This window comes from Topomyia yanbarensis, chromosome 1, assembly GCF_030247195.1.
Source record: "Topomyia yanbarensis strain Yona2022 chromosome 1, ASM3024719v1, whole genome shotgun sequence".
In the NCBI taxonomy this organism is placed as follows: domain Eukaryota; kingdom Metazoa; phylum Arthropoda; class Insecta; order Diptera; family Culicidae; genus Topomyia; species Topomyia yanbarensis.
Genome location: NC_080670.1, coordinates 69,278,086 through 69,301,159, shown reverse-complemented (window position 1 = coordinate 69,301,159; position 23,074 = coordinate 69,278,086). Strand labels below are relative to the sequence as shown.

General features: G+C 37.7%; 1 protein-coding gene and 1 non-coding gene across 5 annotated transcripts in view; both read right to left on the bottom strand.

The window, feature by feature from the left end:
- Window positions 1–23,074, bottom strand: part of LOC131677873 (protein unc-80 homolog) — an 82,554-nt gene that overhangs the window by 3,401 nt on the left and 56,079 nt on the right. For all 4 annotated transcript variants that reach the window (XM_058957958.1, XM_058957959.1, XM_058957960.1 and 1 more), the window contains 12 exons: window positions 22,883–23,023; window positions 22,696–22,816; window positions 22,430–22,625; window positions 15,794–15,963; window positions 15,168–15,732; window positions 14,551–15,111; window positions 11,652–11,817; window positions 10,511–11,595; window positions 10,304–10,452; window positions 9,715–10,246; window positions 8,869–9,657; window positions 8,644–8,812 (listed from right to left, as the gene is read on the bottom strand). In XM_058957958.1, the coding sequence (XP_058813941.1) occupies window positions 8,644–8,812; window positions 8,869–9,657; window positions 9,715–10,246; window positions 10,304–10,452; window positions 10,511–11,595; window positions 11,652–11,817; window positions 14,551–15,111; window positions 15,168–15,732; window positions 15,794–15,963; window positions 22,430–22,625; window positions 22,696–22,816; window positions 22,883–23,023 (4,644 nt within the window). The remainder of the gene's footprint in view (window positions 1–8,643; window positions 8,813–8,868; window positions 9,658–9,714; window positions 10,247–10,303; window positions 10,453–10,510; window positions 11,596–11,651; window positions 11,818–14,550; window positions 15,112–15,167; window positions 15,733–15,793; window positions 15,964–22,429; window positions 22,626–22,695; window positions 22,817–22,882; window positions 23,024–23,074) is intronic.
- Window positions 16,068–16,139, bottom strand: Trnat-cgu (transfer RNA threonine (anticodon CGU)). The gene has a single exon. It is a non-coding gene; the product is annotated as a tRNA-Thr (tRNA).

Genomic DNA, 23,074 nt, shown 5'->3' with positions numbered 1-23,074 from the left:
AGTGGTCCAAAATGTAAATTTAGCAGCAGCTTTTTGCTTAAACTAAACTTAAACTTAGCCTTATACAATGTTTAGAAAAGTTGTTATACTTTGCAAGGCCCCCCTTCTTTTCGTATAAACAGAAGCTAGGCTTGTTCTAACTTTAGTGAGATTCAATATTAAACTTTTTAACGATTCCAGATAGAGCTCGACTGTCTTAAATGAAGTTGTAGGACGACATATCTTAGACATCCCAAACATCTTTGCTGAAGACACGCAAGCTCTATCTTCCATTGCATTGCGCGAGAAATCCAAATATTACCCAAGTAACCACTAAGCTGTGAAAATGGCATCAACATGGTTCTATAGTCGCTTAGAGATCAATGATGGCAGAGCTTATAGGTTCAATATCGTACTTTAGTGCTACTTAAAGGCCACTTTTGGCGAAATATTCGGCTGATATACTGCCTACTCCTACTTTTTCACCGCGCCTATGGAGATATGTCAAAACAATTTTTGGTTGGTAAAAAATTTATGGGTTGTGTACAGGACACGACCACGGTGACATTAAAATGTAGCTTTTTCAAGAGCGTGCAAATGAATTTTATCTATCACATACATCGACTCACGTTCTTGCTCACTCGCCTGTTTACATATGTTACAATTTGCTATATACCCTCCCCATTAAAACATAATTTATTGAAGGTCTTTTAACGGTAATCTATTAATTAATCAAGCATCTTATTAGGCGATTGGCATTATTTGGCTGATCCATCTAGTAAAAATAGGCTGGTCTGTCCAGAAAATATATTCAAAAGAAAAGTTCTATATTGAGAACTGTGATGAGGAAGCCCACACCCACCAACGGAAATATACAGATTCTCCATGAAATATGAAATTTTATGTTCCATTTAAATTTTCAATAATGTACTAAAGAAACTTAAGTAAACAATCTTAAGGTTAAGTATTTCTTGATCGATTAGTGGTGGAAAAAATTAAATTATTTGATAAATTACATTGTTATACAGTGTTCGCACTACCAGTTAAAACGGGTTTTTATGCTATCTTGGTGACATTTCTCTTGTTGCTAATTATTATAACGTGTTATAACTCTGCAGTGTAAACATTGTATTTTTAAACCAATTCTGCAGCGTTTTATGTTATATAGGTGTTTTATGTGGTAATAGGACTGACATAATTATATCTTCAATACAGCGGTTTGTTTCATAATTTAAAACAGATTTATTTTGAAATTTAAATTAGTATACCCAACCGTTCTATTCGTTGTATAATTTAAAACGCGATTAGAACTGTGTTTTAAATGCATAGGGCAGGACAGATACTCTGACTGGATAAACTGGGAAAACAATTTTAAGTTCAGTAACGTTTAAGACATGGCTTGAATTTTAATCGAAAAAGAACACCCGCTTAAACTGCTGCTGGGACGGTAAGTTCTGTTTTAAAATTTTCCGTTGTGTGCAGTACGAAACAAAAGTGTTTGAAATTAGAAAACAAAAAGTTCTGCTGGGAATGTGATTGTTTCCGATGCAATGACACTCAGGTTTTCTTATGCGGGGGATACAGGCCGCATAAATGAAAACCGCGTAAATTTAAAAAAAAACGCATAAATGAAAACAGCGTAAATTTCAAAATCCGTGTAAAAAATACCGCGTAAAAAACCACGTAAAACCGTGTAAAAAGCCTGAGTGTACTCTCCAATATAAAATATTACGCTGCTGAACAGTGCAATAACTACAGAAGCACGTTGTCAGATGCCTTACTGATAAAAAACATATATCCGAAATATATATCACATATAACCGAAATATGAAACATATGAAAACTAATAGGCTCTTTACCCTTTACACCCCCTTTACAACGCACACGCATGCATAAAAATAAATATATTTTTTCAACGCAACACTCTCAAGCAGCACACATAAGTCGCATCCTGCCGTATTGAATTAAATCCAAACCCACCCCCCACTTTGCAAATCATTGTGACACCGTGCTGGTACCCGAAAAATCCGTACACGGCCACCGCTGCCGAAAATGCATAGGGTCTACCGCTTATTGTAGTGTCCAGACGCTGCAGCCATGATCTTACCCGTTCGACATAAGAACAAAAACTGATTCAAACGTCTAGTGTACGCGTCACCTCTATTTATAAACTAACCGTATATGGTTTAGTCACTTAGGTGCGAGTGTGTGCAAATGCCAACGTTGCCGAAAATCGATAGCGCTTATTGCATCGCCCGGAGACGATGTTGCTCGTATGGGATAAGAGCAACAACTGATTTAAACGGACATGCGTCGCTTCTATTTATGACTTTTCGTGTTTGATTGAGTCACTAAGCTGCCCTCTATTGACGGTTGTGTCTGAGAAATCTGCCTCACGAATGGTAATTTTCCCGTTTTTCGTGAACTTTTTAATTTTACCAATTTCCAAAAGTCTTATTATTATTACCAATATTTAAGTTAGGTGTTTCTGAATCGGTTGGTGTATGAATGATTCAAATCCATCTAGTAATATCGGAGTTATAAGCGTGCAAACCTTACATAGTTTCGTTACATGGGAGATAGTTTAGATTTTAGAATGACACCTAGCCCCAGATAGTGGAGTAAGACATTTTTAATGTCAAAAAACGAAACAAAACAGGGAATAAAGCTTTTTTTTCTCATTCTTTCTTTCAAGGTCTTTCTGTGGCATGCGCCGCTTGATTTTTTTTTTGCAGTATAGCGTACGTTCCAGGATCGAACTTCTGCCTTTGGAAGATTTGGAAGTTACTTTGCTCCAGTGCGCTTGACGTTTGGTCCATTTGGAGGTTGGCTAATCTAACTGATATTTAGCGTTCTTAAATTGAGAGATTTCTGTTGTGATTACACTTATAATTGGGTGAAAGTTTTTGATCATATTTTTAAAACTATCATTAGATGTATACTAAATTGAAACAAATCATCGCAATGTACCATATCATTTTATGGCTCGAAGGTTTTGTGCCCTTTAATTTGTTTACGACGACATGCCCAAACCTCGGAAGCTGATAAGGTCTCCTATGCTTACAATGTGTCTCATATCATATTTGTTTTGATTTGGAATTTATTATTTAGAGTAATGGAAATGTCAACTATAACAGGCATTAAAATGGCATCGGTAACTACCGTATCTGGCTTATAGTTATAAGGTTTATAAGCTTTACAATAGAGCCTCATATACCCATATACGACCTGTTTTAATGCTTAAAATTCGTAGTGCTTACAAGCATTAGCACAGCTTGTATAAAGCTTATAGACATTTGCAAAGCTTGTATAGAACCTATGAGCATCGAAAAGCTGTTATAAGGTGAATATAATGCTTGCTTCAGTGCTTAGTGGTTACTTGGGCGGATACACATTTGATAATTATGCGTAGAGCGGAAGTGCAGCATCTAAAAGCCATAAAAAATCAACTTCTTCAATAGAAGAGAGGGAGAGTCGCGAAAACAACAACTCCAGCCAGGCATGGGAAAATTCACTCATTCGTTTGATTCCATCCGATAGCCATTCATCCTTTTTTTCAGCTGCACACAATCAGCATAGTGAGCATGGAGCAACGAATCATGAGAGAATGCGATGAATCCTCTCTCCACCACCATGTATGTGCAATCCGAATGGTCAGCGAACGCACTATGTGAATGAGTGGTTAAAAAATACTAGTAACGAACCGAACGTCAGCGAACAGGCAGGAATTCAATTCTCGATGAACCAAATTTCACTCACTCATCGAATGCATTCGTTGACTCATTCAGAGGGTTCCTTGCATGTAATTCCAATAATAAGCATGAGGCGCTGTATATATGGTTTACGTAGAGCTGTAGGAATTAGTTTTTTCTTTAAATTTCTTGTTCGGCTTGGAAGCCTTTTGGTGATTATAAGCCGGAGAATTACATGAAAAGATAACACAGTTTGAATACTATTTCTCATATGACTTCTATAATAGTCGTTGCTTCACAGGTGAGGACTCGACGTCGCTTTTGGGAATGATTTGAGATAGTAGCGTCGCATTCAGAAAGCGGTATAAATTGTGAAATTTAAAATTAACTCTTTTGAAAGGCTAACGCGATGTTTATAAACAAATTCATTATACCGCTGCAGAGCGTAATTTCCTCTCCCTTCGTAGTAGCAATCGCACAAGTGTTTATTATAGTATATTATGAGTAATTAGCGAAATTATAGTTTGTTTGCAGCTGTTTTAAAGATTATATCGATTTGTATACAGAGCTACACTAAATAGTTTCAAGTGTTGGATACGTTGTACATAAAACGTATTGACTCCAAGAAATTAGTATGTTAAACAATTTTTTTTCATAACTAGCTCATCTAGATAATGCCGGATATCAATATTTTTTCAAGCCCTTTTAATTTTCTTTGTTTTTGGAACGAGCTTGACGAGTGGGTTCTTTTTAACGTTGTTTTGGGATACAATAAATATAGTGACATCCGCGTAGTATTTTTTCCATTTCATTTGCTGGACAGACTCAGCGAGACACAGTGTAATTAGAACCGCTGACCGAATCAGAAACGAACTGTTTCTCCGTCATGGTAATATTACAAAACAAGCATTTCCATGGCTGTCAGAAATTTGACGTTTCGTTGTTGTGCTTTATCGGAAATGCTAGCTAGTTTTTTATTTTCGGCAACAATTAGTAGAAGCGAGTGCCTCATCATGTTGAGATTCTGCTATATAATATATATTGTAAATTTTAAAATATGGTAGAAAAACATTTCATTTCGCAATTGAAAATTCAGTCAAGGTCGTATCAAGTACAGGTATGATCTGCTGTAACCCGGTTCGCTTCGCTACACCCATCAGGACTAAACGAAATATTTTAAAAATACTAAAAATAACAAATATTTTTTCTCACGGATAGACAATGTTCTTAGTTTGACCATCTGGAGCACAATTAAATTATTGCTCATACCTGTTACAGTCGTATCAGATAGATATTACTAATTAAATAATCACAGCGTTTAGGAGTTTCCGGCATCTACTCTAAAGCCTGTTCAAAAAAATATATGGTGGGGGCAAAAAGAATTTTCTCAGCAGAAGGCATTTTTATTGACGCCAGATATCTATTGCTGGCAACTAGTCGCTAAACCCGTATCAAAAATATAATTTCGGAGGATATTCGCCCTCTAGGATTTTAATGTGGCATCATTCGATTTTCTGCTTAAACTCTTTAATCGCGTATAAACACCTTAGGGTGATGAGCCTATTTTGGCACCATTATGGAGAGGGTCGCACTATTTTTTGAATAACTTAAAAAGAAGCCATATTACCTATAACCTTTTTCAGAATAAAGTATCAGTGTACTGTTTCTTAAACATCTGTATAATGCTTATTTGGCAGAATTGTCTCAATTTTCAGCATAAATGAAAATAAATGTTCTATTCTGTGCATCTATTCCCACCTGAACGTTCCAATTATCGCCTCATGGGTGTGCCGATTTCCACCTCATCGAAAAACAATCTAGTTGAAACGCAATGCCTCATATTTCATTTGCGTCGATTCTAACTAGGTATCCAGATCATGGACGCTAACGCGTGATTTGTAAAACGAATTATTCTGCTTTTTTCAGCCGATCAAAACAAACGTAAACATTACGCACACGAAAGAAACTCATCAGCTGTTAGTAGAAGAGCGCCCAGAACTGCGCATGCAGGAAATAACCATGCGAAAGTTAACAACTGGAATATAAAGTTCACATCACACATTACTTCCTCCCGATCCAAATTGTATGTGCAGATGAAAATAAAATATCTGCAATCAACAATTTGTTGAATAACTTGAAATAATTGATTACTTATACCTGAAATTGCATAACATTATGTTTTCAAGTTCTTTTCTGTATGATGGATGCAAAAAGTTGGTTTTGATTGTGGTAGTGTATCAGCAAAACATGCCAATAATAGGAACCCCCGTATTTAGTTTTATCCTATTATAACACTAGGCCTATTCTAGTGTTTGACGAGTGCTTTTAAAGTGAAATAATCGTAAAAAGGTTCTCCAGCTAAAATAAAGGTATGTATCAGTGCAATATTTAATATATTTGTGCCGGAATAACGAGATATGAGGCGGTAAATGCTGGCTCGAAAGTGTTTATTTTGCTAAGCGCCGTTGCGTCCTGTTTCGGTTCACTACGCGAGTGAGGCGGATCAGCAGATATTTCAATAAGGTGATTTTGTTTTAATTAAAAGTTGGATTTAGTGGATAGTTCTGAATACGTATGTGCACAACAAATAAAGAATATAACTTGAGCTTTTTTGCACACCTGTTTTAGCCAAATCGATATTGTCCTTATCTCATATGCTTGGTTCGAAACCAAGGGGTACGAAATAGGGTCACAATAGGCTCTACTGCCATAATAGGCACATCACCCTATATGGGGTTGGCTCGATCGGAAGTTGCCGAAAAAAATGGTTTCATTCCCATCCAGAATTTGAGCTTGTTTGAGGATTCTGTCAGATTAAATAAAACAATCACGGCTCATTATCGGTTGTTTCATTTAAAACTGGTTGTGGCTGGTTTGACTAGGATTAAATATTATTTACAGGTGTTCCGTTGGTATGATTTTAGATGTTTTGATGCATTTATTTTTTTAAATTTATCCTTTGGTCGTTATAACGTCTCGTACACTATGTTTGGATGTTATAGCTTTGAATTTCATGTGCGTCATGATATCCAAAGAAATATCGTATTTTCTCTGATTTTGAACAATGGAATCACGTCGGAAGTAGTGCGAATTTTTCATATAATGATGCGCTAGAATGCACACTACTCCCGACGTCGTGAATTAGCATTGAACAAGAGAAAAAACTGTCGCTGGTAATATTTTCCAGTTTTTAACTGTAACGATAACATTTTAACTACACAGATTAATTAATAAATACACAAATAGTAAAAAAGACTTCAACATGATACAGAAGAAATAATTCAGTAATTGGTAGGTCACGCTAGCCGTTAAACGATAAGCTTGCGCATCTTTCCTCTTGATCTATTTTACCTTTGCACTTCTAACCATAAATCTTTCCATGTATTACCTCTACAAAGGATAGAGAACCGATTGATCGATTCAATGATTGAATATGATGATTGAATCAAGATGAGACTCATCGAATGGCTCGCAAACCAAAACAATAATATTCCAATCTGATTCACTCACATCCAAACATCATTCTTAGAAAATATTGAGAGAATGAGAGGCTCTTCGATTTAGAATGAACGGGAGTGCCGCACAGCTACTTCCGCGAATGAGCTTTGCGACAAGCTCAGTGTATACTTCCTGGCGTTCACTTCATGAGACAAACACAATTGGAAGCATGAGATGTATCAGAAGATGAATGCAGTGGAGTGAATTTCGAATGTATTTTTCCCATACCTGATTCCAGCAACAAGAAGCGATTTTTCGGAACGCAATGCTATCCATACAGTTGAATATTCCCCACTACCCATCTACGTTATGATCCAGAATCACATTACACGTTAGCGTCATGGTACAAAAACTTATGCCATTTTCAATGGAGTGCACTGGTTTTGCACTTTCGAGCAGAAGTGTCAATAGAATATACCCAGTTTAATGCACTTTTGCTCGAAAATGCAATAAAGTGCAAAACCAGTGCACGGAACTATCCTTGTGGAATTTGGTCCCTCGGTCTGCGGGAATCGCCTATCGCAGGAGCCACACACTGCACAACCTACTCCGGCAACAGTTGACTTACGAAAGAGGCAGAGTCTTGCGGTTGCCCGAGTTCGTTGAGTGAATGATGTATGTCGAGAGCGTGAGAGTATGTGTTCGTTCGTTTGCAGGAGATGAGAGTATGCAATGCGTTAGGGTGTACCCCACAATCCTGGAGCACATCAATCGAAGAGCCCGTTAGAAAGAAAGCGTCTTCTTTGCGTATGCAACATACGAACTATGGTACGAATATAAACGGTCAAAATCATACTGAATTTTTGAGCGTAGTTCAACAAAAGTTTGCAGGTTTAAACTTTTTTTTTATTTCGATGACTATTATAAATATGTTAATATTTTTCGTTTAAATATATTCGTTCATTTGGGAGATATTAATGCGCAACGTTGACATATTTTCCGTCGGCGTCCCGAATTGCAAGAGGACGGCTTCATCGATTTTTAGAATATTGATATCAAATTGCACTTTGGAGTATTTATAAGAGAATAAATATTTCTCGAATGACAAATAAAACAAATGGATTTCTAATAATTCGCTTTGAAGGTGTGTTATAAATGAACTAATTTGCAATCAAATCGATTTTTGTGCGGTTTTCTTCAAATAGTTAAGTTACGCAGATTGTTAGATGCGCATTGTTGCCCTACCTTACTTTATAGGTGTGGCAATGCTATTGCTCTTCCTTCAATTTGTCGGTTATTAATACGTTTAAATATGACGTTCACTCACACCTGTTAGATGAACCATATTATAATAGATGTCAAAACTGTTTTTTCGATCAAAATTAATTTGAATTTAAATTTATTTTGCATTTACCGCTGTTTTTCAATTAAGGGCAACTGATAAAACAGAAGTATACCAATTCTTTTTCAAGCTAGTCACATCGATTGTGAAAATTATAAAATGCAAGATTGATATGAATTTATTGTTACCTACCGTAGCGTTTTTCCTCCAATTCCTCACGTAAATCTCTTATCTCTCTAGCTAGCTCCAGTAAAATTGCTCCTCTGGATTTCACTCCCCCAGGTGGAGGCATACCTCTCATTCGTTCTCGTATTAAAAATTGCATATGTCTTTCGTGATCGCCTATTGGAGGTTGTGAGATCTGCAAATAGATAAATTATATCTCAGTCTAATAACACATAGCTGCCCACAACTCACCTTGTGCAGAATGAAGGGCATCAGTACAATGTATAGTGGGGTTCGCTGGGTGACCACAAACTCCAGGAAACTCCACAGTTCGGGAGCGGCTTCATTTCTTCTTCCTAGATCTCGCATCACACGTACGATTCGTGGCCATTCGTTGGATAGTCTGGACTCAAAACAAATGCATAAAACGCGTAGGGCAAGAAACGTTGCCTGATACAGCGAGGTCGAGATCTTGGCTGGTCTTTTGGCGTCGCGACTTCCCGTGAAGGTCAGTGATCCTGCTCGGATATCAGCACCTGTACGATTGCTTTGCACACCTGATTGGGCGGTTCTTCCAGCAACTGGACTCATAGCGTTTAAAATAGCAGTGACAAGAAATGAAACATCTGATTGTTTCAATTCACCTATATCCGAAATGTTACGCCCACTGCACACCTTAAGACACAATGGCATCAAAAGGTGCATCATAAACCGTTCAGCTTTTTCTTGAGTTGGAAATTCAGCACTACCACCACAAATCTGCTCCAATCCCAATGACACCGAGTCGACTGGACTCACGACTTGAAGTGCAACTAACCGTACAACTTGAGAGCAGAAAAATGGGGGTGGACTCTTTGACATAAGAGCAGCACCAGCGCTAGATACACCTTCTAGGAAGTTACTCGGTTCATTCACAATCAGATTCTGAACAGTAGTCAGCAGAGACTTCATTTCACGCCAATGGAGTATGTGTGGATAACGTACGATTGATTCATATACTCCTTTCAAAAGACCAGCAGCAGCCTCCCAGTCGGTATTTCGCTGTAAATATTTTCTTGAGGTATTTATGCATCATACATTGTAACAATTATAACATACCCGTATAGATGTTTTCTTTGAAATCTTCAGAAACACTTTGTCTAACCGGCGTAAAATGGTAACCAAAGCAGGTTTCATGCCATGATCATCTGCCCAATCAGCTCTGGGGAAAATGAACTGCATGTATCGTTGCATTCCACGACATGCCATGGACTCCGGATCGTACGGCGATACCTTGAGTAATGAATGCGCGATCTCTGCTAGTCTAACGTGGCACTTAACATCCAACAATTCGACTGGCTTGCCTTCTCCCTGTTTTCTAGCAAGTTCGTTCAAACGGGTAGACGCACGTGTTATAAACTCTCCCACAACGGATAGGAGTACGTCACGTGGTCTACGAAACTCGGCCCGGATAGTTTCCGAATCTTCGACAGATTCATTAATAATCTTGGTTCGACCTACATCGCTGACATACTTCGAATGAGATTCCTCGTCAAAATCCAATCCAGGGGAACAGGGTGGACCGCGGGAGCAGTTCCTCTGGCTGGAACCTTTGTGTTCTGGGCTGTTACGGAAGGGACCATTATAACTCCTAGGAAAAAGAGATTGTTTGAGGATCATTTACTGAACCTAAGAAGAACATTGTTACTTTGATAGACCTTCACAGTTGTGAACCATGGTTCTGATGGCAACCGCAAGTTGGAGAATAATATCACGTTCACATTTTCCTTCCAATGGAATGTAACTTGGTGATTGAATTTGCTGCATGTAGCAAGGCAGAATAGCTTCCAGAATAATCTGAAATGTACGGTGGTGAGAAACAAGGGAATATGATGTAATCACAAGGAAACCGTACCAACATCTGATAACCACGAGTACTTTCCGCAGAGTAAGATACAACCATGACGCACAGAGTAATGCAATCCAGAACAGTCACCATCTCATCTTCATCGTGATAGCAGAAATCTATGGCTTTTAGTGGTTTTGATTCCTTGACCAACTCAGCAATATTCAATGGATCAGGAGATGGTGTTTCTAAACTAAGAAGCAGATTGAACAGGCAGCTAGATTGAACTTTGTGGGCTTCGCCGTAGGCGCCATCTTCGTCGGTGTCCAAAATCGCCGACACCGATCCAAACATTTGCAAAATAAATGGTTTTCTATTTAGCAAGTAAAATTGTTTTACAGCATATTCAATCGTAGTGGTAACTAGCTTATTAGTTTGATGTAAAGAGTACACCTGTAGAAGTGTTGGCATGATCATAAAATATCCGTTTGTTGAAAAAATATTTTTAAAGTTGAATGCAGCATTGATGAATGTCGCTGTGACGTAACGCATTATACACGAGTCCTCTGAATGCAGTAGAGCTGCGCCCGATAGCACATTTAGAAATAGCTGAATATCCGCTGAATAAGCAAAATTTCCAGCCATCGCTTCAAACATCCGGGCAATCAGGCGAACCCACATGAATTTATGCAAAACGTCCAAGCCGAGAAGCTCTTTCCCGAGCTCACCTCCTTGATGTAAATCGAGATCAACTTCTAATGCTTTTCTTGGAAACGACGGAAGTTTCATAAGCTCTTCATGCAGAAACACCACACGTTGTACAACCATATCCACGTTTTTTAAAATCGCCCATGTTAGATGTACTTTTCCGATTTCAACAAACTTTTTGTACAACTCTTGTCGCTGCAGCGCATTGAAGGCCTCTTCCGGCTTCATTTCGAGCAACCGTAGCTGTGGATATTGTGATCTCTTGAAGAAGTATAAATCTCGTACATACCAATTTGGGTTCAGTATTTGCTGGGTTTTGTAGTCTACCAGTTGGAATAGGTTGAATTTTTTCTCGTCAATTCCGAAGAAATCCAGTGATTCCGTAAGTAGTTGAGTAAATTGAGTATCTTCCTGGACGGGAAACTGTGAAGGAATTCCACCTTCGTCTGAAAGTTATCTTTTTAGAACATTGCTTTACTAATGAGAGTGCCGAAATATGTACCTTCTGGTCCGTGAACGACTATCTTTTTAGCCGATGGGACGTTTGCCGTTAGTAGAATTGATGCGTCGCATTGCTCCTTTCGCAGAATTTGTTTCAAATCTTTGAACATAATTCCATGTACGCTATGCACTATCATCCATAGTACGGAAAGAGCCGAACCAACCAACTTGAATAAAGAAGTAGTTAAATTATATACTGATTCTAGGGACATCTAATCGGCATCGTGGAAAAAACGTAAAGCTTTGCTAGAACAGGGGCGTCAATATGTTTGTCAATTGAAAAATGGCAGTAATTAAAATATAGCTATTGGGCTTTACTGGCCAATTATTCGAAAGGGGTATTCTTCAACTTCAGGACAAAACGACAACAAATATTCTCTTCGTCAAGTAGCTTGAAGACTGCGATAAAGCAAATATCTTTGGAAAATTGTTATAATTAAAATAATATGCACATGTTCACCATATTTAAGCCTTTTGTTTGTTGTGTTACCAGGAGATTCTAGCCAATCTATTCTCTCAAATAATGACGATGGTAAAAAATGCGCATTTTGAGATATTTTTATTTTTATATCTCAATTGAATTTTGCTCAGAAAATACGCCGCACGGTAGCCAGAGACCGGACCTCAAAAAGTTATGTTGAAGTTTTATATTTTTCCTAAACATCTCATTTGAGTTTTATGATCATCGCGTAACACGACTTTTAACAGCAATTTAAACGTGCTATGTACGGACTTTTAATAATTTACGAAACCACAATTTCTATGTTCACTTCAAACGAATGTTGATCTTTTGATTTTGGTTCAATTTTAGTACAACTAGTTTCATTTTGTAGGCAAACGAAAGAACTTGATTTGCAATTAAAATAGGGAGACTCGGGGCTATTAAGACAGTGGGGGTAATTCGAAACCCCTCGATTTCTCAGAAAATCACAAGCCCTTCTGACTGTCGTACATATTCGTGGGATCGTTATTCTAAAACATTAATTTTGAGAGCTGAATGTAATTCTTTGTTTTTAGGTAGAAGATACAACGTGTTTAATATTTTTGCCATCAAAAATATTACAATTAGGTTTTACACCAACCGACATAACCCCACAAAATGACCCGGATGAACTATTGAGATATCTGACGTTTAGAATACGCACACTGAGATCTCGCATTTTAATACTACCGCCCTCCCCTTAAGCCCAGAAGCGGTTTGTCCTCCCAATTCTCCTTGTAAACGATTTGTTTTCCTCCCAATTCAAACGTCAAAACGGCAAAATACCAACGCAACCGGATGAGTCAATAGTTACTATTAGGCAATCGATGAGACGTTTCTGATCAGCTGAATATTTCTTTTTTACTTCTGACCTTACTCCGAGGGGTGCGACGTCCGACAATATCGTTGATTCGATCCAACATCAAACGGATCGGCTTAACGAAAGATGTTTGTCGGACGAGTTTTTCTGTTCGCAGGAGTAGACTTGTTGACAGAACCCACCGCTGGATTGTCAAACAAACGTCTAATGGATTGCCCAATATTCATAGTTAGGCGGAGACACTGAGCGGAGCCAAAAACGAAGGTTTTTAGTCCATGTGGTATATGAATGGTCCCTACCTTTATTGTAAGAGGTGAATAAATTTTACCAGGCTTTAGAGGCCCTATCATGTATAATAAAAATGTAATATATACATTTGAAAGTTTACAATGAATAGAAACAATGATGAAATCCTTGTGTTCATGATTGAGAAAGGCACAATTGCACCGCCAGGTGGATTAAAACAAGTTTATTGATTCCAAATCTTACGAAAAAATTATCAAAAAGAGAAAGTTATCTGGTCAATCATATCAAGAAGTACTTACAAAATTTCGAAACGATTGGTACAGTAAAGTGTTCAATTATGATATACACAAAAACATTGTTATTTTTTCCAAATGCCTTCGGAGATTTACCCTATTTTCTGTATTTTGTAATGAAAAGTTAGAAACATATTGCACAAATGCTGCATTAAAACATGCAAATTGTCTGAATATTCTGGTTGCAGTTGAAAATCGAAATAGTGAACTTGCGCCTTTCGATTTTTCTCCTGTTTTCAGCGTGCGGAACTAAAGCGCAACTGGTGTAGATGATGCGCAAGTTGATTCTCTAACATGTACACAAGATGCGCCTTATGGCGATTTCGCTTGAACCTGAAACTGAGTCAGGTTCTAACCCCAACCGCTGTCAGTTCATACATTTTGACAGCAGTTGGGGTTAGGAACTGACTCAGTTTCGCCTCAAACAAAAACCATATTAGTTGCCCACTCTGAAAATAGGGAAAAAAACGAAATGCGCAAGTCGACTATTCGATTTTCAACTGCAACCAGAATATACTAGCACCAAATACATATTTGTATTTGCTAGCACTCTATGCATCATCAGAAAAGTTTGCATGTAAAGTATTTCAGTTTTCTACGAATATTCCTTAACCCCCCTCTCCCTACCGTGATATTTTGAGAAAAAAATTTAACCTCATACCTATTTGTAATCTCCCGCATTCCAAAGTTTCTAAAAAAATACTGCTCGCAAATATTTAAATACACTTTCTGACTGTTTTCCATCCTTTTTATGAAGATTTATTTTATCATTGAGCGCTATGGTAAAAAAATGTCCAATAGTAAATTGAGAAGGATATTCATAGTTGAAATGAACTTTCTCACCCTTATACTATTACTTTTATAATATACCCATTTTTCGATAATGATTGCCTATCAGATTTCGACAATCATTAATGTGATAGAAATGGGAAACATCTGCTCATATGGTTTAAAAGTTCCTCGGGAATTGAACTCGCGACCATTCTCACGCCAGAAGGGAAGTGTAGTTCTTTCAACTGCTTTAACACCATAGGCTATAATTTTGTGTCTCGTATCTTACCTGCTGACTGCATTCGTGTGTCGATCGCACGTAGAACATAACGTATCCGATTATGTAGTTGTACAGCGCAAAAGCAGCTTGCTGAGGCAATCGGGGCACAAACCTGATCAAATGTCTTAATAGTTTAAACATTTGGTCCTGATGATCTCTGGTAAGTCGTTCCAAAACATAACGTAGAAATAGAGCGGAGTCCTCTACTAGACAGACCCAGATGACCTGATAGGCCGTCTCGTATACGGAACAACCGTCGGCATTGACAGCGGCATCATCGAGGCAGGCAACGATCTGCATTACCGAAGAACACAAACAGGAGGGGAAGACAGAGTGGGCGGCATGCATGTGAATCGCAGATCTGGCACCATCCTCTTCCTCTTCGATGTGATCCTCGCCAGGGCCATGATCGAGACCTGGCTCGTATGCTGCCTGCTGGGTTAAAGGAATTGTCGTAATAAGAAAACTTTGACGTTCCGACCGTTGTTTGTCTTCTTGTTGCTGGATAGCATGGCGAATGGCTTCTGTTTGCTGCTTCTTCCGCGTTTTGGTTGCCGTAACAAGTGATCGCTGAAAACATAAACCATAAAAGAATATTTCGCATAAAGAAGAGAAAAAAATCTTACATGTCTCTCCTGGTTAAGTGTCACTTCCATATCTTTATTCTGCTGACGCGGGCTCCATGGTGGGTCAACAACAGGCAAACTTTCGATGCCGATTTTAGGCGAAGGAAGTGTAAATTCAATTCCTGGAGGCGGTACCTTGAATGACAAGTGCGCGCCTTCTTCCATTCGAGGCCAAACCTGGAATCGATTTTTCCACAAAACTTGATATCGTAGCATTGCTTGAATTCTGATGTTTGGATTTTTGTGCTTCAACGCGCGTTGCATCAGTTCTGAAGCTGTAGTAGGCGATTTGACCGATGCCAGTATGAATAGGGCCGCGGAAGCAGCGGAAACCTCTTGGTTTGATTCCAGAAGCAATTCCCATGCTACTGGAGTCACTTCAATAAATTGTTCCTCGGTTAGGACTGCTGCTCCTTTGACGAGAGTTGAGATTGGAACGTGGAACATGTCACGAACATGGTTTTGAAGATATTTCAAAATTAATGGCGGTTCATGCGTTTTACGAGTTTCATCTATTCGTTGAGAGTATTGCGAAGTGTTTGGTTCAGAGTCGTCTTGTATTATTCTACAAATAATGTAAATCATTAAAATGCATTTCGACATTAAATTCATGTAGGCATTCAGACCTATCACGTTTTGTAATGCTGTCTTTCCTTCGTGAAGGAGACGCTTGTGACGAACTTTGGTCAGACACTTTCCGACCTTGCTTGGAGCGCTCCCGTCGGTTACCATTTTTTCCCGAATCGGATACATGGGTGAATGCCATCGGAAGTAAACCGAATTCCTCACCATAAATCTATAGAGGAACGATAAGAAAGTATTTTGAAAAAGAAAACCTGGGTGCATTTAAGAAATGGTAAAAAGTTAAGTATTTAGTCGAAAAAAATTACGCACTTTTTGTGCCTCCTGTGAGGATTGAACTCACGACCGCTGGTTTACGAGACCAGCGCTCTACCACTGAGCTAAAGAGGCTGATGACGACGCATCAGTTAAAGAGATATATAAATGTAATGGTGACTGCGCATGCGCATTTTGAATTATCTAAAAAAGATGCGATGCATATTTCTTTTCGTAATGCTTGATGAATTAATATATTCTATTTGAGAAATCTTTCAAACATCCACTATTGCCGTCTTAAACATAAAAATGTTCACCTTCTATAATTTCCCATCATTCTTCTAACGCCCATAGAACTACTGTCTACATTCACTAGAATGTTCATGGTTACTATCGTAAAACCTTGTGTGCAATGTGGCTGCGTTTGTCAAAAGGCATACAACTTTTTATGATGAAGCTAACCCAGTAAGTCCAGCCAGTCGGAGTTCTGGCTGCAGGCAGTCAGAACCCCGATCGGATTTATTGGGAAGCTACACCGGTAAAAAATTCATAAAATGTTTATTAATTATTTGTATTTGTTATATTTTAGTTGTATGCTGCTCAAAATCTATTTTTTAAGAAATATTAGGCTGATATACCGCCTACTCCCACTTTGTGCAGCGTGCCTATGAAAATATGTCAAATCCATGTGTTGTGGCATCCACGGGTAAAAAAACTAAAGGGTTGTATACAGGAGACGGCGCCTTTAATTTTTTTAAGCGCGTGCAATGTTACTCGCGTAAGAATTTTAATCTATCAAAATCAACGACTCATCTTAGGACTGGAGACTATATAGTTTCAGTTATAGTTTACTCTCCTGCTGTCAGATACTGCAACTTGTTATACACAAAAAACATAATGTAGCAATTGTCCCTGAAGAGGTTCTTATATACAAAGTTGGAATTCAACAAATCGAAAAAAAAAATTATTGAATTTTCTGAAAGTACATACTTTTGAAAATATCTGTGCAAAATTTCACCTAGATCGGAGACTAGATTTTAAATTATAGCCAGTTGCAGCGCGTTGGTTCTATCACGAATGAAGTTAACACAAAACTTCAAACGTAATTATCTCTTCAATTTTCAATCTAGTACAATACCATGCTCTCTGTTGTACTTTTAAACGAATCGATTATTTCAGTTAATCAACTATCTCTTGACATTAATTGAATACAATTAGCAACTATGTCAAAATTATACTATAAATTGGGATGGAGCCAAAACAAATATATCCCCGGTGTAGCGTTTTGGTATACACCACCGTTCTATTTGTTGTCTCATTTAAAACACGTGTTTTAAATACACAGGGTAGCACAGATACTCAGACTGAAAAGAGTGACAGAAGGAAATAATTTTGAGTTCAGTAACGATTAAGGGGTCACACCACTGTAGAGCAGGAAAAAATAGGCATATTTCGGGGATTTATCTTGCTGCAACGAAGTGATGAATCTAAAATTCTCAAATATTGCTTGATTTTCCGTCGAATCCAGGAGAAGGTTCCCTTAATGCCGTGAATTAATCTTTTGAATAAATACAAAATTTGGATGAAAATTTAAAGTGTATGCGTTTCGTTTAAAAAACGTTATGACGCCCCAAAAACACCTCCTATATACTTGCTCCAAACAACTATTGGTTACAATATTACACACTATTGGATTACTGTTACAAAGGCCAGTAACCTGAAGGTATGCACAAGAAAGTGCGTCTTGTTTATGAATCCAATATGGTGGGTAATATTAAGTAGCGTCTCTAGAGCAGCAGTAGGATCGATAACGCACCCGTTATTGGCATCAGTATTATCTTCTGAAGGTGGTTTAGTTTTGACTTGATCGTAGTAGGATCGATAACGCACCAGTTATTGGCATCAGTGTCATTCTCTGAAGACGGTTTAGTTTTGACTTGATCGTTGTAACCCCCCCCCCCCCTCAAAATGGAACCGTACATCAATGGTTCAAAGATTGTTGCAAAATCCAATAAACCCAATTGGGTTTGAGTTACCGTGGTAGGTATCCAGAAAGTCCGTCTGAATAAACCGTAGGTCATGCTAGTTCTCTTGATTCTAAAATTGTTTATTAAATCTTGACTCTCAATTAGTCTGCTCACCGAATTGAGATTTAAGAATAAAGAATAAACATACTTCAAATGCGACTACAATTTTAGATTCGCAGAGATGCATCCGTCGAGCTCAGATTGTAATTCTTCGTTCCGCGAAAAGCACAATTCGACATTAAGGTCTTAATCGCAAATGTAAACAAGATGAGTTTTCGTTATTATGACATTATGTGACTAAAATATTTCGAAATATTGGTAAAAAAAAGTAAAACCCGTTTTAGTTCGATTTATAATTAAGGAAAACAAAACGGCGATCATGCATTTTTCTTCGAGAAGTCGACTTAGGCCCTTTCTTCAAATGGAATATAAAGGCGAAATTTACAATTTCGGGCAGAACCAGGGCAATGGTTATTATTCTCAAAATTTTCTAGTAAACGGTGGCTGTAGTATATAAATGATGAATACTATCTACCTTGATCCTGTCTACTCGGTGGTAATTGCACACAAACATTCGAAAAATTCGTTTTGAAATCGCAATAGGTTTCTATGCGCCGATTTGCTGAGCCCTATTAAAAATATCCTGTCAAGTTCACCAATTTACCCAGCCCTACAATGATAAAAGTCTGCACGTTAATTCTATTTCCTTCAAACCATTTTAAATCCATATGAAAAAGAAATGTCAATGTTGTCACGTGAACACATACCTTCTATGTGTCAACTGTATAAACTATGTATGCACATAGGGTGAAGTGCCTATTTTCACCATAATAAGCAGGGTGCCTCACTAATTCATTAATTTCTCGGCTTACAATCAATGGAAAGCGGAAAAATGGTTATCAACAGCTTTGCTTCTTTGTTAAGAACCAATATAATAACTCAAATGCACTGAAAACAGTGAAATTCTCGTGTTTGAGCGCAACGAAAACTCGAATCAAGTGTCCCTATTGTTGCGCTACCATTTGACTCAATGCGTTGAACAAAGATGGCAGATACTGCTCTAACCAACGGCTTCAAATGGGTAGGGTGATAATAGAAACATGGCGAAAATGGGCGCATCGCCCTATATGTGCATTGCACACACATAAGTTATATATGCGTATTGTTATAGAATCGGGTTTTATGTGTCTTATAGTTATAAAATGTGTCAGCAAATATATGCCATCTCCAATTGAAAAAAAATTTGTATAAAATCAATAGGCATCACATCATTTAAATTTTTATCTGTGTACCTAGCAAGACAAAATCGCAGATTAGCCCATTTACCACGCCCTTCTGAAAATCATGTTCATGATCTGTGTCGAATTGATGTTTAAGGGGGTCTTCTACTCTCACGGTTTCAAAAAATCGTTTTATTCTTTGTTTATTTTCAATCTATATGTATTTAAGAATACTCCATAGAAAAGATTTGATGAAAATCATATTCCTTGGCATGTTTCTGGGAACCGAAAGGTACCCATCTCCGGCCGTTTCTGAGATACTAAGCGCGGCGGCACCACGATGGCGCTTGTCTATGGAAAAATCATTGTTTAAAGAATTCACCGGTCCATTCTTTACGGTTTATGTATATATGAGCGTCTGTGAATGGTTTCTTGCTTTTTGGACGATATTATCGAACGGAAGAAAGTATGCGTTGGACATGTTGAGGAGCGTATGGGAACGAGATTACGAAAACTGAAGAAAGAAAACAAAGGTATCTGTGGGAAAAGAAAAGTTGAGGGACAAATCAATCGGCCAGCTAACAAAATTTTATGGGCTGACGATTCGGAGAAACTCAAATTTTGTTAGAACATATGCGAAATGGGCTTCCCTCGAACACTGCTCGTCATCGAACGAAAATCCCCAATACTCAAAGTGTTCACCCGGCGAGGACAGTTGGCGCAAATAACGTCAGGCTGAAGTAAAAGGAACTTTAGAAACTTTCGAACATGTCAGGATCTACGAAAGTCTATCATCTAATGATTTATTCGAAAGATGATATCAATGAATCTCTGAATAGTGGAATCTGCACTTTAGCGCCAAAAAAACATACACAAGTTGTGGCAGGCAGGTGGTCAATGTTGTGACTTATTTGGCAGTCAGTATCTTCAACCAAGATTACACCGTACTTTATCTTTAAACGCGTTTTCCAAAAAGTAGTGTTTTTTAAGCGGTTAAGTAAGATTTTCCATAGAAGTACTGGTCTGATTTCAATAGCATCTAAAACAATATAATAACATGCTACATCTATAATTTCAATAATGTTAAATAAATGATTTATTAGAAAGATGCTTAGGAGCTCACACCCAAAACATCAATGAGTCTCTGAATAGTGGAATCTGTTCCTTAGCGCCAAAACGCACAAATTTTGACAAGCAGACGATCAATGTTGTGATTTATTTGGCAGTTAGCATCTTCAACCAAGGATTTTCATCGATCTTACAACAGTTTTTTTCACGGCCAAGATCACATTATTTCGCAACCACCAATTTTGAAGAAATTATACAACATAATACAGAGCTTCTCTTAAAAAAACAATTTTGGTAATTAATTCTCTTAGACATAATTACGGAGAATAAACTTAAAACATTATTTAGAGGCTTGGTATCTTCGGTAAAGTTGTTGATAATGATATTAAAAACAACTTTTTTAAAGACACAAAAATCTTTAAATGCTCATAAAAACCGATCCTTACATACTAGGAACAAACAAAAAACGCAATTTTTCATCACACAAAACCTTCACATGCTTATAAGAATCGATCCTGACGTACTAGAAACAACCGGAAAACGCCATTTTTCATCTTTTTACTTCTTCTTTCCTAAAAACAGTATGTGGTTTCGGTACACCTAAGATTTTTTGTTTTGTTGAGCAGTCTTATTTTACGAACCTCCAATCACTTTTATCGACCCTTGAAGTGTTTTGTTTGTTTTGGTAAACAGTGTTAAGAAAAATGACAAAAGGCATATGCAACATGTTTAAAAGACATGGCTCTACAAATGTCAAAGGTATAATAAAACTAATAAAAGCGCGCTTTTAGTAAATAAAAACTAAAGTGTGCAAAGTAGCCCACATATCCAAAGTAGCCCCGCACGACGGTATTGCTTATGTGGAAAAACATTTAGATGTCTCGTTTAAGAATTTCACATGAATCGTATTAAAATTATAGCTTAATAATTATTTCTAAGTGCAATTTGCGAAGCATGATTAATATGTGCTTTGAACGTAAAATATTACACAAAATTTATGTGCTCGTTAATACATCCTAAGATTTGTAAAAAAACAAACGTATGTAATCAAGAAACAAATTGATCAACGCGTGGCTGAGATAGTTCAATTAGTCGACGCCTCACGGCTAAAAGGCTGGTTTAGATAATAGATCAAACTCCTTGTGCAGTCTGCCTTCTCATCTTGCTTTGCTCAGAAATTAAAAACGGAGTACGATCGCTTTGTCGACTTGCAAAACCCGAAATTTCTTAGTGCTACAAATTTCCACTTAAACTGGATTTCGACAGTTGTCTTGTACACCAAAATCATATAGTTGTCAAGAGTTGAACTGATCATACCAACTCGATCATATGTATTTCGTATGAAACTGAATTTCTGTTTATGTGTATAAACACACCCCCTCCCCATCCGACCCTTTCATCATTTAACTACGTCTATGAAATTTGGCAAATGCTTTTGAACGTACAAATTCGATAAAAACAAAAAAAAATCGACGTTATTCGAACCATCGGACTTTGAACTGCTATAACATTTTTAAGGAACATTTTAGCTTATCCTTCCTTCGGCAAAGTTGTTCGGCATATCCTAGACTCTGCATATAAATTATAGGTTGCATTTTGGAGGTAAATCTGGGATCTCTAGAATTGAGAATGAAAAAAGTAGTTATTTCCATACGAATTTCCATACAAATTTCAAACGCAATGCGCTATGCTGGGTCATAACTAAGTTGACCAACTCTGTCGAAAAAATCCGTACACTATACGAACCACCTTTATGAGTGTGGTGAACGATTACGCTTCCTTGCTGGAAGGTGTCCGGATTTTTTCGTTAGAGTTGGTCAGCTTAGTCATAACTAATCGACCTCAAATTTTGCGCAGTTGTTTGTGACCAAAAAAGATTTGTTCTGGCTGGATACTGTAAAATTTACGTTTTTTCCATACAACTATGCCCCATCCTAACAAACATATATTCTTTTGGAGTCAAGTAAAAAATAATGTACAAAAGATATATTTTTGTCACAATCTATCATCCATGAAATCTACCTTTAAGGGTATGGAAATACCACAAGTGATGTAGCTTTTTTCGGCGATTTTTATGTGGAATATATTATATTGGAATTTACGTTCTTACCTTACGAACTGCTTTCACTAAACGGGTCGCGCCGCGCATATGTCTACGATAGCAGAATGGGTGACAAAAATTCTGATGGTCGCAGTAGTAGTTGAATGAGTTTAGAAATGCGGAAATTGATCGCATCCAGGGAAGATTCTTAGCTGTTTCGTCCGAATCGTTAGAATCGCATGGTGACTCCGGAGGTTGATCATCACTGTTAACAAGTTTTGTAGAGAAATTGTAACTTTGATTGAAAGTTCAAATAATAAACATTCAATACACACCTTAAAATTCCCGGCGATTCCTCTCCACCGCTTACTTGACCAGGTTCAGAGTTATCACTGCGGTCGGATAACGAGGAAACTTTTCTGCGAGATTGTATTGAATCAGTTCGTCGAACGGGATCTATAGAATATGGAAAAAGCATATTAACTCAGTGGCTAGCGAATGATTGGTCTCGACAGGTATTACAATCGTCATTATCCTTCAAATCCTTGGCTCCACGACGTAGTTTCAATGACCTTCGTTTGAAGGAGCCACCCGCAGGTGTTGTGGAAGTTCCACGTCTCAATAGGAAGTTTCTCGTAGTGGTGATGGAACGCTTTTGGGCTTCTTGGAAAAGGGGGGAGACACACAATTTAAAGTTACACAGTTATTTTTCAG